At 48.5% G+C, this 14481-nt stretch overlaps 1 protein-coding gene across 1 annotated transcript in view; it reads right to left on the minus strand.

Moving 5' to 3' along the window:
• LOC128732224 (histone-lysine N-methyltransferase Suv4-20) overlaps window positions 1–14481 on the minus strand; it is a 53604-nt gene that overhangs the window by 12577 nt on the left and 26546 nt on the right. The window contains exons 4-6 of the mRNA XM_053825399.1: window positions 12612–12671; window positions 10992–11021; window positions 814–907 (exon numbers count right to left, since the gene is read on the minus strand). Of these exons, the coding sequence (XP_053681374.1) occupies window positions 814–907; window positions 10992–11021; window positions 12612–12671 (184 nt within the window). The remainder of the gene's footprint in view (window positions 1–813; window positions 908–10991; window positions 11022–12611; window positions 12672–14481) is intronic.

Consider the following 14481-nt stretch of genomic DNA (forward strand, 5'->3'; position numbering starts at 1 on the left):
AGTTTCCCCGTTGCGAGTTGGGCGACGTTCGATCAGCTTGCCTTGTGCGCCGTTAATGCGCGGTTAAACCCGGTGGATCTTCTAAGGACACGGGCCTTAACACGTTCCGGATAAGCGACAAAGTGTGCATCCTTTGAGTGGAGCACTCCAACGAATAAGGTTGGCTCGTGGGAAGGGCTTTACGCGCTTTACGGGAATGCTCGATTACGTGCCCGTGAGTGGTTGGCAAAAACAACCATTCCTTTACAGGCACGAGAGCACAAAAAGTGTACATCGTAAAAGGGTATTTAACCGGAATAGGCAGCCCGTCGAAGTGGCCGCTCGATGACTGCCGTAAACATTCGCTTAAAATAGCCTTCACGGGCGGTGTTTGTAAACTATTGGTTGTAGCAGGCGTAGAAGCGAAGGCAATAGGGGCAAAAAATACCCTCAGTCTCTACATCATCAAAATCTAGCACACGCTGGGGTTGATATTTACATGAGCTGAGCAAGCGTAAAATCCCCGTCGCTTTACCTCGAACAGGCGTAACCGATGCCGTAAGATAATCGTCTGAGATGACGCTTGTTGGGGCTTTTTTTTTGTTGTTTGATGACGAATAATGAACAAGGATCCCGATCCAGTGGGGTTCGTGGTGTCTAGAGCAACAAACATACAAAACAAAAAAAAAACGTCGCCACGTAAACCTTTAACAGGTTCCGGTGCAGAGGCGAACTCGCGTCCTTGACGCGAATCATGACGAAGAGAGTGGGGAGAAGAGAAGGACTGGGGAAGGGAGGGAAGCATTAAAAAAAAACCCACCCTCGAAAACTCACCTGATCGTAACGGCGACTAAAACTATGATGAGGCCCACGAGGACCATGGCGATGACGACTCCACATATCATATACAGGACATCATTGGGAGCATCTGCAAGGAGTAAGAAATGGAGAACTAGCATGAGAACGTGGCGCTTTTTGGGGTGTGGCATATTCTCTCTCTCTCTCTCTCACTCTCCTGCTCTCTGCCCAACGGTGGGGCACTATTTTCGAGCCCAGCGAGTGATTAAATTTAGTATACGTTCGGTTCTATTTCTGCAGTTTTTGCGGTTGCAATGGACATGGGAAAAATCAGCGCAGCCTGCCGGGTAGCCGGTAAGTCGCCCCCGCGAAACACACACACACACACACACGGCCAGAGGGCGCGAAAGACGAGGATTGACTTTCTGTGTGTCTTTTATGTAAGTCCCTGCATCGCCGTTTTACGATCATGCGACCACTCGATCAGTCGGTGCAACGTCGAAGTCTCGAAGATCTCGCGCGATCGTTGTGATCCGCCTTCCAAATGTGCGGACTGATTCATCGGCCCCCAACGTCTAGGAAGCGAAATCGTAAATCCCTCTCGGTCGTGGGTGTTTCGTGGGGCCCTTCTTCGAGTACAACCCACTCGAGGCTGGCCGACACGAGGTTCACCAGGTGCAAATTGGGGGGCCGTTAAGTCGACTCGGCTAGCAAATACGGGAAGTGTGCGCAAGAAACCGGGCCCATTGGTGGGTTGTGATTGACTGGCACGATCACCTGAAGGCGGGTTGACCACTGGTCGAGCATTCCAAAGGGTGCTTGAGCGGTTCAAAATATCGCTCCCGAGGTTTGATTTTTCTCGAACTCTTCTTCCATCGCGCATAATTGTTCAATTTTTGCGCTCTACTCGATCGCGTAACAGTTGCCCTGGGTTTGCTCTAACTGCACCACATTTTACGTAACACCTTCAAATAAAATACTCCCACCCCGAAAGTGCTCCATCGCAATTTAGGGCGGTCGTTTTCTGTTTTCCATTTCATTGCGTGACGTGGGATGGAGCCACCGTACGACGATAGGGACGTGGATAGTGGAAAGTGAAAAATCTACCCTACTATTGATCCACCCACTCCAGGAGGCTGTTCAATCATTTTCATTATTTGTGAGCGATTGTCTTAGCAACGCCATTTGCCACGTTTAAAGACGTTCGGCAAAACGGTTGTTTTTTCTTCCGAAGAACAAAACGAAACCGTGTTTTTTTTTTCGCATATACGCGCCGCTGGTTGGAAATCGGCTGGGCAAACAAATGTACAAGAACAAACGCATTGTTTGTCGCCGGCTTTCTTGTCGCTGGCGTTGGTAGAAGAACAACACGCAAGCTGTTTTGAACTTCAAAACACATGTCGTTCTTGTGGGCTGAGTGGGTCATAATTCCTGTCGATCGTGACACACACACACAAACACACGCGCGTGCTACAGTAGATGCAAAGAACGGCATTCATTGCACACGAGCACGTGTCCTGCTCGTCAATAAAACCGCACATCATAGTCATCGATACGGGATGGTTAAATCCGCTCGTCATCAAAGACACGATCATCGAGAGCAAAAGTGAGCGAACACTTCCTACCATCGGGTGGGTGTTGGAAGAGATCACCCCCGGTGGATGCGCGTGTGTGCAACGAACTGCAGGAAAAATCCTCCCTCACTGTTCACTTTCGCGTAGAGTTCGCACTTACGCCACCAGCCGAGACGCCATTCATAAACGTGCGCGACGACGCAGACGGTCGCCTTGTGTGGCCGCAGACAAAAAAAAAGGACACACAAAGATCCTCACGAACCCGGTAGCGCGGGAAGAGCTGATGCACCCACACGAGCTGGCATTTGGCGCGGTTTGAGTGGACATCTGCCCCCCCACCCCCCCCCCAAACGGGGGTGGACAAACGGACTTCCCGGTTCGATGGCTTACGGCGCTGCCCGGCCAAGGATCCCTTGGGAGGTTGCGTGAATCCTTGCCACAACGTAACACATGCGAAAAGCGAACCGATCGCTGGGGGACGATTTTTTGGCGGCGCAAAGAACACCTGTGTTGTCCTTCAATGGCTCTGCTCACCGTTTGGATCATCGCACTGCGAGTAATTTGAAGGAGAAAGCGAAGGGCTTGAAAGGATGGTGTTCGCTGGGAGGAAAAGTCCCTGCTAGGGTGGGAAACTCCGCCCAAGGCTCGCGACATTTCTTGGACTACATTTCGCGGGAACGGCGCGATAGTTTTTTTGTTTTGGGTGGTGGCTAAAATTAGTTGCATCGAAGAGTAAAAATAGACCACGTGGCCCACTGCAAAGTCACTCCACTGCAGCCACTCGCATGCAGCAATGCATCGCAAAATCCACATCGAAACAAGTGGAAACGCATTTTTCTTGCATCGTGTCGGCATGATTGCAGAATAAGACAAGATTTCGGCACGTTTCGGTGTCTGCTACCCCATCTGTGAGATGTTTCGATACTTTTTCCCCTCAAATAGCTCATCACTCAAAGAGAGCGCGTTGAAGGACTATCGAGACTTTGGGTGTCGGTGTTTTACATCGAGGCGTGAAGCAGTCGTCACCAAATGGGGAGCATAATTACTTCAGCCCCGGCGTCATGTGGCCACGCGAGCTGCCACGCAATCAAGACGGACGAACCAGAGCCGAAAATAAACCACCATTTGGTGCCACGAAAAAGACAATCGGTGACGAAATCGCACCACTAAGCGATGGTAGTTAGGGGAGGTTTTTCTTTGCCCGCGTGCTTCATCTGTAACGTCGGCTTTGCTCGGCTAGCGCAAGGGGGAAAATCCTTGAGCCAAGCAGCTGACAGATAAATCATACGCGCATGCTGGACCGGGTCCGATGCACAACTGTAAGCGGGAAAACCTTCGCCATGCGCGGGAACTATTTTCGGAAAAGTCTCCCCCCGGCGCTAGCGCGTGCAGAAAAACGAGCGACACACGCGAGCGCTCGGGGGGGTGGCATTTTGAGTTGGTGGAAAATCGGGCAGACACACACGCACACACACGCACACACGTGTCCTTGTGGATCCGTTGTCGCGTTGCGCGTTGGATCGATTTACCGATTCCGTGCACCATTCCGACTGGGGGGGGGGAGAGAAAATCGATCGACTTGGGTGTTCCTTAAACACGAAAGGGCATTTGTCACGTGGCTTGTCCGCTTTTTTGATCGTCCTTGACATTCACTAACGGCAAAGCATCATCCATTATGCACCACTATGAGCTATGTTGCTTCGAAAGCACATTGGTTGGCTTTGGGTTGGCAGTTGGTGGATGGCAAAATCGAACAATTTAATCAATCGAGCTTAAAAGATGGACTCTCGTTGGGACCCGTGACGCCGGATGCAATCAGAAGCAATTACGCAGACGCACGAGGCTCTACGCCGCTGCCCAATTCGACCCAACCAATCGACCAGCAAAACGCCAATTAAAACCAATCGTCCACAATCGTGCTCCGTTCCAGCACTCGTGGCCGATTCCCACGGAATTTGGAACGTCACCTTCTGATTAAAGGACCATAAATGCACGCAGCGTTCGTATCAAACCAAGGGTGATAATGTTCGCTGCACAGCCAGCAACGGTGGAGTTTATTAATGAAAAACGCGTTGTGCCGCGATGGGGCCTGATAAGCGCGAGTCCCCTTTACAACGAATCCAAATATAGCGCTCTGTGGCGCGGTAAAAATAGTCCTGCAACAGAAAAAAAACAACGAGCCCTCGAAGGCGCCTCCCTACGCCCTATAGCACACATATGGCGGCTCAAGCCCCCTGCCTGGGTCGTAGTTGATAACCTTTTGGGAGGTTTTCCACCACCCACTTTGTGTGTGCACGGTTTTTTACACTGTTCGCGTTGGCAACCGATCGTTATCATCCCGGATTTGATTTCACGCCAGTGCCCACTCGCGCCTACTGGGATGGTAAGCGTTTGTTGCTAGGGCTAGAGTTTGAGCCCGGAGTTGGAACCCAACGATTGGCCCCGCTGGCCAGGTCAGTGTCTTTTCCTTGCGAATGGGCCAAACTTTGAGGATCGATGGTTGGGGAGAAATTCGACACTTCCCTCCCTGGGCAGGAGTGGGACACGATCGAGGGTGAGGGATTTTCTGTTTTTGCTTACCGATGAGGAACAGAACGACCCGGCGGTCACTATGTTCTAGACCCCCCGCACCCCCTTCCCAAACCTCCTCCCATCCCATCCTACACCCATCGGTGGTGTTGATGTAACGCGATCGATGTGCTTGCCGAAGCTGCCGTTCTGTTTTGCGCCGATCCGGTAAGCAAAGGGCCGCCCGTACCAAAGTCCAACCCACCTTCCTTCTCTTGCGCTCTCTCTCTCTCTCTCTCACTCCCCTCTCCACCCCCTACTCCCTGTTGCGAACAACATCGGGCGGAAGAGAAAGTGTTTCAGCAATTTCTGATTATTACCGCTATTTTTTTGTTTTTTGCATGCCCCTTTACCAAATGGCGCCCCTTTTGTAGCCCGTTGTGTGAATTGTTTGTTCTGTTGTTTAAGGTCCCCTCCCCCTCCACCCTCCCCCCTTCCTCTCCCTCCTTCCTCCACCCCTTGCAGTCGCGTTAAACACACCGTTCGATCGAGGTCGAACGCCGCTGACGCCGACGATTTTGTTGTGGGATTTTATTTTGTTTTAGTTTTCTTCTTTTTTTTCCCCCCGTCAAGCACCCCACCACCCATTTGGGGTGGCGCCCCGAGGCGGGAATGCGTTTCTTTTTCGTTGCGCCTACCCTTGAAATGGGGTACGGAGCCCCCACCCACTTGGCGCCACCAACAAGGGTGTGGCGAGGGAACACCGTCTTGGGGTAGGTTCCGATAATGAGGGCTTGAATGGCGTGCGTGTGTGTGTGTGGCTCGTGATGCAACACCTGCATGTCGTCGGAAGTCGTCAAGGTACTGCATCAGTTGCAACCGGGCTTAGAAACATAGAAACCCGTCATCATCGTCATCATCATCATCATTCGGCGTCACCATTCGGTGCCCATGTTGGTTTGCAAACGAGCCGCGTAGTTCGAAGATTGCTCAAGTAATTATGTCAATTTGTCGCAAGGCAAGGCCCTTCCCCTCTACCCCCGTACTCGTAGTGATGCACCACCGGAGTGTCGCATAACGCGATCGAGACGAATCCCCCCCCCCCCCCCCCCGGGGGGTTCCACCATTTCCACTGCCCCGCGTGCTCACAATTTCCACGATCACAATGTGCATGTGGGTTCGTATTAATAGCGCTCGAGCTGTGTGTTTGCGTTCGAGCTAGTTTGCCCAGCAAAGGGTCTCTTGGGGGCCCAGTCATCAGGCGGCAGGGTAACATAGAGCGCAAGCAGAGAGATATTTAAAACTAGGTTGCCCCTTCGCCGGCACGACAACGGTTCGAGGAGGTCACACGCAGGGTTTTCATTCGCAGGGTTTTTTTTTGCGGACGTGGCATCGCGAGAAGGGATGCAATCGCGAGAATTGAGACGAATGGCGCCAGGCTGAGTTAGCTTTGGTGGGAATGAGACAAAAACAACCCCTACGTAAAAGTACACCACTCGTCACGGACAGACGATCGACAAAACTAGAACGCATCGCACGAGCCAACGTCGACTGAGAGAAGGGCGCACACACACACACGCACACACGCGCGCGCAAGGGAGCCCTTTAGCGGGTCCTTCGGTTGTAGCCGCGTCGATTAATGCTTTGTTTTTGAAACGTCATCCGGGAGGCAAGCAACTTCGCAAATTCAGCCAGATCGAGCAGAAGGCGATAGTTTGCACCAAAACCGATCGCCACACGCACACACACCTGGAAGGGTTTTATCACACGCTCGATATCGCGATCGACAGCGCGTGATAGAGCCCTGCCCTCTTTTGCAAGCTGATTTCGCTGCGTTTGGATTAGGTTTTTATTGCAGTGCAAAAAATAGGCACATGCAAGCTGGCAAATATCATCATGCTTTAAAATCCCAACCGCTGACCTTCGCAACAACGATTACCTCACACAGCGCGCAGGCTGTATCGCGGGCACCCGTATCATCATATCGTGGGTTAAAGTGTAAATTGTAACGTTATCAGGCTCACGAACGCTCCATTGCACGCGCGCGAGATCATTTTACAAAGCGCACGACATGATGGATTCCGTGTTCCTGTTTTCGCATGGCCACCCTCCGCGAAAGGGATGCTGGAGTTGGTCCGTGCGGTGGGTGAAAGCCAAAGCCTCGTTTAGGCTTCGAAACGAGCCAGAAAAAAAAATATGGCCCCGGAGGCGAACGATCAGCTGTTTGCTGTCGGTGTGTTTGTTGTGCGCATTATCGCGAACGCGCGTTCGCACAGCCACAAACACTCGGGCTGGCGGACTTTTGCCATCGAGCCCGCGTGCTCGTTCACTCGTAAGGCGAATCACGAAATGGTGCCATCTCGTTCCCACTAACGAGCCCATCGTCAGACGGCCGCTTTTGCATGGGAAAACCAAATGTGCGCGCGCTGTTGCTAGGCGCGATCGAGCCCCACTCGCGTCGCGATCACCGAGTGATCGTGAGAGTACCGCGGACGCTAACAAACACTAACGCGCGAACTCAGCTTTGCAGCAGCTCGCACGCCGACGGCGCTACAGTGCGTACGATAATTAGCCGACACATCGTGGGGCGGCATAAGCGGGAGGGCCATAATTTATCCTCCCATCTGCGGACAAAGCGGTGCGCGCGTTATCGCGCACGGAGATGATAATCGAATTCACCTGGCGAAAGCGGCCTTGTCACTAGGCGCACTAGGTGCTGTTTACACGGCCCGGTTGACAGGCCAGCGTGTGTGTGTGTTTTTTTTTTCTTTGCTTCTGCCGGTGCCCATTGGGGCGCATCCTTGCGAGCTGGTTTTTCGCAAAGCCACCTACGCGTTCGCCATTGCGTTCGTGCGTCATTCGGGCGGTAGAACGAAGGACAAAAGGGGGGCGAAATGGGGAAGGGGGAGGCAAATAGGCAAATAAATCGATCCCGATCGCCAGTTGGAAAATTGATTCCTCACGTCTACTTTGAAGTTTTCGGAACCCATTTCAAGAGCAAAATATTTGCACCAACCGCAAACCAGGCTTCCTTATCGTCGTTGCCACCCTCGTTCGGTGTGGAATTTGGAACAATATTTGTCTTTGGCATTTAACCACACCACCGGCATGATCCATTGCGCGAATTCCTTTCCACCAGCGATTAGCGGTGGAGGCGCGGCCGTATTACAAATTTGGCTAATTTGTTCGTGCGGGGCGCTTTTTTTTCTCTCTCATATTATTCAACCCACCATCAAACGAACAGTCCGGTGGCGTACCTGACGGCAGCTCGGAAAAACGAACGGGTATACATAATTATCATCATTCCACATTGGTTTCGCGCTAACGCAGACAAAATCCGACCACAAACCGTCCAGGAATTGGCTCCCGCACCAGATGGAACCGGCGTGTTTGTTTGTAATGCTGCGTTCCACGACTGTTTACGCGCAACCGGTGCAAAAATGAGTTGTGGCATCACGTTTGGGTCCATCCGTCTCACGTCGGCAGGCCAGCTTTACGAGCGCAATTAAATGCAACTGGCAGAGACGCCCCGACGAACGACCGCGACCGTTGGCCATTTTTTTTTGTTTTGTACAATCTTTAATTTCCCTTTCCGTTTAGTGGTGTTTTTTTTATTCGTTCACGCTTTCCTCGAAGGTTAGGCCGACTTGTAGTCCTATTTTTAATCCTTCTACTATTCTGGCACGCGCTCAAACAACCACCTGAAACTGGCGCGAATGCGAGTACTTTCGCTTCCCGGTGTCGTCGGGTTCATGACACCCCCGTAGGGCACGGTACCGTCACTGTGAGCAGAGAACGCATTAATCGATTCACGCCACCCTTCGAGCGGTTTTCCATACTCTCACCCTCGCAACCCCGATGTGGGGAGTAGATAATAATTACGCCAGTGCCATTGGTGTCGCCGCCGACGTGTCTACCGGACAGACGAAATGAGTGGTTCTATTTCTGTACATCGCTTCCCACACATGTCCCCAACGTTAAGGGTGTGCGGATGTGAAATCAAACGCCACCCCTCGTTTGCGTTCGCTTTTCCGCTCGTAAACACCGTTCCAGATTCAACACCAAACCCGTCGGTTCATCCTATTCGCGAGACGAGTAATATGACGTCAATTATTAACCGGGAGTTTCGGGCGTTTGAATGTTCTACGTTGCTGGCTGCACACGAGTGGATGGTGTAATATTTTCCCCAGGATTAGATTGCTTAACGAGCAAAATGTACGCACCCCTGTGATGAGGGCCAATGCATTCGGATTTCGGCCCATCCTGAGGTGGAAATTTTCAAGAGGTCGTCCGAGGGCTGATAACTGACAAATCGCCTGTCTATTGTGGGTATTACTGACCACTTTCGCTTTCGATGGTTTGCTTCGAGGTCACGCTTCCGGATCGATCGATAAGAGCAAACCGCTTCGGTTTACGCTCTCATGCGATAAGCCCGCGATTCGAAGCCGTAACGCAGCATTTAGTGCGTCCGGTTCGGTCCGCTCCAATTATCACGGGTCGGTTTTCGAATCCCTCCTGAAACGTGTGGCCCGTGTTCCATTGGGGTTAAAAATAAAACCTCTCATGTCGCTAGCGCGTCTCTTCCTCGCTCGTACGCAACATTGTGTGCAACGCAAAAAGGGGGAAATTAAAATGCGTGTGAAAAACAAAAACAAAAAGAGCTGGCCCCGAAAGTGGTTCTTGGAAGAGACCAGCAGCAGAGCTGCATCATCCGAAGCTAGAAACTCTAGATGATACTCTTAGTACGCTCGCTAGTAATTGATTCCATCCGTATCTGGAGCGTGAATCAGGGATCTGCGGCTTCTCCGGTGATTCATACAATTAACCGTTTTTTCGCGGGTGCTCTTGCATCATAGTTATACTTTGAGGTCGTTCCGTTTGCTAACACTATTGAGTTTATCTTCTCCAGACCGTGGAGTGCGCATTTGCGTCGTGTTGCTTGCCACATTGCTCGTTCCAAAAGGTCCCTGGTGTTCGTTGACATCGTAACGATGCGTCCTTGATTGGTACCACATTTCAGGGCCAATCACCGCGCGGTTTCTGATAATCAGCCAAGTTATAGGGCACTTTTGAAAAACTATATGACAGATAACAATCTCTTGAACCCGAAATACATCATTTGAAATGGTTCCGCTTACTTCCAAGGTTTTAGGGATAACGTAAAATCATGAGTGTCATTTTTTCTGCGCTGCACATTAGCTCATCGATTCATGCTACGTAAGAAAATTTCTTTTTTTCGTTCGCATGCATAACAGCGACAGTGTTGAAGTAAACAAACGCAACCGCCTCCAACTCACTAAATGTGTCACATTTGTTTACTCCATGGCTCTTCGATTGCAGCTCGCAATCACGTGATTCCGTCGTGGTTCCGGAAGCCGACAAAATTTAATGCAATCGCGCCAGCTGGCTAATCAATTAAAGTTTTGTTCTCCAAGGGCGGTTGTCTTGTGGTTTTCTTATGCTACTTCACACTGTCACTTTCTTCATTTCCAGTGTACAATCAACGAACGAGTTTTATCTTACGATTTTCTAATATAAGTCCTTTGTATCTGGATTTATATTTGCAAAGCTGCTATCCCTCTCAAAAGGAAACCGTAAATCATTTAATTCCCAAAACCGGCTTATCGATTAGCTCCTCAAGTCGGTGGACACTTGTGGCAAAGTTTGCATTGTATTTATAGAACATCGCATACCCTCCGCTAATTCCTTAGTACAATAAAATATTTCAAACACCTGATTTCCGTTGTGCGATATTTATCAGCTCGTTGGTACAAAAATACTGTAAGCCTCCAATCAAAGATAATGCTTTGTATAAATTCCATGTTGATCCGCTCTTATCCGCTCTTGTAGACTTTCAAACATATTAACTCAAGTGCGACTCAAATAGACTAGACACGCTTTTTGTAGAGCGTGGATCAATTTTACCAACCGAGTAGCTCTTCAAAACTTCTCTCACTAACGACAAACTGTAGAATGTAATTTTTTTGTCTCATATTCCCCACAACCGAAGTAACGTTGTATTTCTAACATTTAGAAAACATTTAAATTCCAAAGACAAAGCGTTTTCTGACAAATGAAAAACATTACAATGCAATATTGCAAGCCTATTAAGCCGAAATATATCAAACTTACCAAGATGGGACAGAGAAGAAAGCTCGGAATCTGCAACGAATGATGGAAAAAACCATGATGAGTGCGATAGTGATAATGAATGATAATTTATGCTATACGTAAGCGTTGCAAAAAGCCTTATATGAAATGACAAATGATAAACAATGACTAATGACTAACATTAATGACTAACAAACAAAAACTTTTCTAGAATAACGTATTCTTTTTCATACAGTCAGGGGATAATTTTCCAAAGTCACTTTATGGCTACGGCTAAATATTCCGATATTCTAAATCAATAAACCGGTCACGGAAATTTGCACGTGAAGAATTCAAGAAGCATGCCAATGCACGCACGAACCAATGTATTTATTGACCACAATTAACTCGTCGGTGCATGTGCATTGCATTGCATTGTATGGAGCATTCATTGAGGAAAAACAATCGCGTTTGGTATGCACCACAACTCAATTAATCCTTTTAATACACAAGCAAAGATCAATGTAACTACAACTTTTAAACCATTGTGCATTGACCATGAGATGAATGAGTGGTATTTTATGAAAGTGGCTGCGGAATTTGGATTATCGTTATCAGTATTAAAGAATCAATATTATTGCCCCAATTCCAACAATTATTCTATAAGTCGATGAAAGAGTGTTGAAAAAGATAGTAATGAAGTATATTGTAATCTTATTATAATATGAATGACCAGAAATTATATCGCGGATGCTATACAAAATTTACAATTAGTTAATATAGCCATCTTATTAAATTATCTTCCTGTAAATGATAACTGTTGCAATTTAGTGCACAACTTCTTGATAAATTTTAACACCATGCATTTTCATAAAATAAAAATATATCAAAGTTTTAAAACATCAAATTAATTATTCTGCGTATTAGTAGATATGACTATTTTTCTTTGATATTTTTTAGTAAACTTTCATTTCGTAAATCGTACACTGCACGTAGGTTGACGATAGCTGGAAAAAAGCGTTTACATCAACTTTGCTATGAGAGCTTTCAACCGAAAAGCTTGAAATGAAATCGAAAGCTTCGTACAGTCCGTTTGACTCAGTGATCCATACTATAGCACTTCATAGAGAGAGCTTTGGGTCGTTGAAAAGCTTCATTTATGAGAGCTTTTAAGCTTCCAAGACAGCATAAAAGTATGAATTAAGCTTTTTCCATGTTGCTGACAGCATATTCGTATGTAACGGCAAAAATGATTTAAGAAATCAGTTTTGATCAAATAAATATCAATTTTACTTTGGAATGTTGAATTAAGTGCTTGTTACTTTACATATCGATGTCGAACAATCTCATCGATTTTCAGTTCATGAGTTGCACATTAGATTTGAATATCATTTAAGCCGGTTGAGCGAGTTAGCTCTCAACTATATCAAGCCCGAAATACATTCCTAGTTTTTTTTTAAATTTTCATGCATTTTTCAATCATGCTTCCATGCTGGTTTATGTTAATAGCTAAGCTAAATGAGCTAAGCAACTTTAATACGCATAGCAATAAAAATAGATGCCTTGATAACCTTTTAAAACAGCAAGCACCATATGTTATCGATTTAGTTCAATCGGAATCCAAAAGATCTGAGAATGTAACTGAATTTGAACAGTACTCACCGGTATCGTTAAGCAAATCTTGAATGTTTCCATTGTCTACGTCACTCCCTTCTCCAGCGGCTGTAATTAAAGAAAAGCAAACAGAAAATTACGAACGTGTTACAGCTTTCAGATATACTTTTTAATTCATCATAGCGTTTAAAATATCTCATCCCTTGAAACGGTATCAATTACACTCCGGAACTAGCTTCAACTCGTAATCAACATCCATCTTCACGCTGTCCTGTTAACCAATCGCTAATGATAATTGCAAATAATGACCAAATGTCGCTTTCAACAGCATTGTAAACTTTCCGGACGAGCGCATCGACGAGAGATTGCCTGTTTGCCGCTCATCAACACATCCCACAACTCACAGCCCTCACACCAAAGGGCTCTTCACATTTTCCCGATGAATTATCCATCGGCGAATTTATTTACCAGCTCACCGATCGGACGGCAAGGGCTCGCGAGTAGTACGTAAAGCAACGATCATCAGCTTTATCCAGCACGCCCCCAGAGGTTCGTCAACTTGAGCGATCGTTTGCATCCGTCGAACGGAACCGCGACTCGCTTGATCGCGATCTCGTGCAGTCACTGATTTATGCATTGTCGTGCCCCGCAGTGGAACGGTTGGCCAGTCCCCTTTTGCCGTATCTATGACTAAGCGATCGGGCCAAATATTGCGAATCCAGATGCGATTATGCAATATCCACCCTCCTTTTTCGCGCTTCCCATCAAGGAGTCCCACCCTCCCGTGTGCCCATCCATGGCTCCCTGTGGCCTTTTTTCCATGCATCGGATGTGACGAACCGCTCCGATTGTTTGCGTTCCATCTCGCTTACTCCATCAAGCGCCACCTGACGTAAACTTTCTCGATTTTCCTCCTCACGAGTCGTCGCAATATTCACACACACGCGTTCACGACCGCCGGGACAATGTCGCGGGAAAGCCGGTAACCGAGCAAAAGCCTTTCGAAATCGAAACCATGTGCTCATGTTTCGATTACTACCGCACCGTTACACCATCCACCGAACCACCACGTGCCCTGGTGGCGGTCTCCATCCAACGATCTACCGTGTGAAAGTGTGAAGCACGCGAACGAAAACCTACAGCCGCGTAACGCGTGGGCTTCCTTACTATACCCCTGGTGGTGGCCGCCATGGTGTCTCGTCCGATAGTTTGGGGCCACTTTTAGGGGCGGAAGCGACATTGCTGACCAACTGACTGAGCAACCGGCTGAGGGTGTGACTTATGCAACTTGCCGTCAATGTTCGATCGTACTAAAGCGAGCTGAATGTCAACCATTGTTGGTGGAACCATTGAGTGCACTAACGCTTCCGATGCTCGATCGGAACGGATCGTTGAAGTGAAAGAAAGCGACTTTCCTCGGATCGGGTGTTGGCCAGAAGTAGCCACAAGAGAGCCGGCCTTACGTAAGGAGCCTTCCGAAATCTTCCTGTCTGAATGTCGTAAAGCTACCGAGCAGCGAAACGGAGGATGGATGTTCCTCGTGACGCAATATAGAGGGAAGCATAAACAAAAACCCGAAACCCACCCAGAGTCACGAAATACAACGCCCAGCTGGTGGTTTTCCGAGTTCCCGATCGGCGTCACGCTTACTTCCGGCTAACCTTCACGGGCGAGTCATGACTTTCGGACGTGAATGGAATGCGTGGAATCGTGTGTTCCGAAACAGTCGAACCGCCAGGTTTCGATGGTGAAAACCTTCCGGGCACGTGCGTCGCGCCACCGCGTGGCATTATTACCTGTTAGCAGTTCGGCGTGGGTTCCGTTGTCAACGGACGATGACCGCGGTGACTGGAATAGTGATAGCAATTGTGGCAACTGTTGCTGCTGCTGTTGCTGCTGTTGCTGATGATGATTCGCA

This window comes from Anopheles nili, chromosome 2, assembly GCF_943737925.1.
Source record: "Anopheles nili chromosome 2, idAnoNiliSN_F5_01, whole genome shotgun sequence".
Lineage (NCBI taxonomy): Eukaryota > Metazoa > Arthropoda > Insecta > Diptera > Culicidae > Anopheles > Anopheles nili.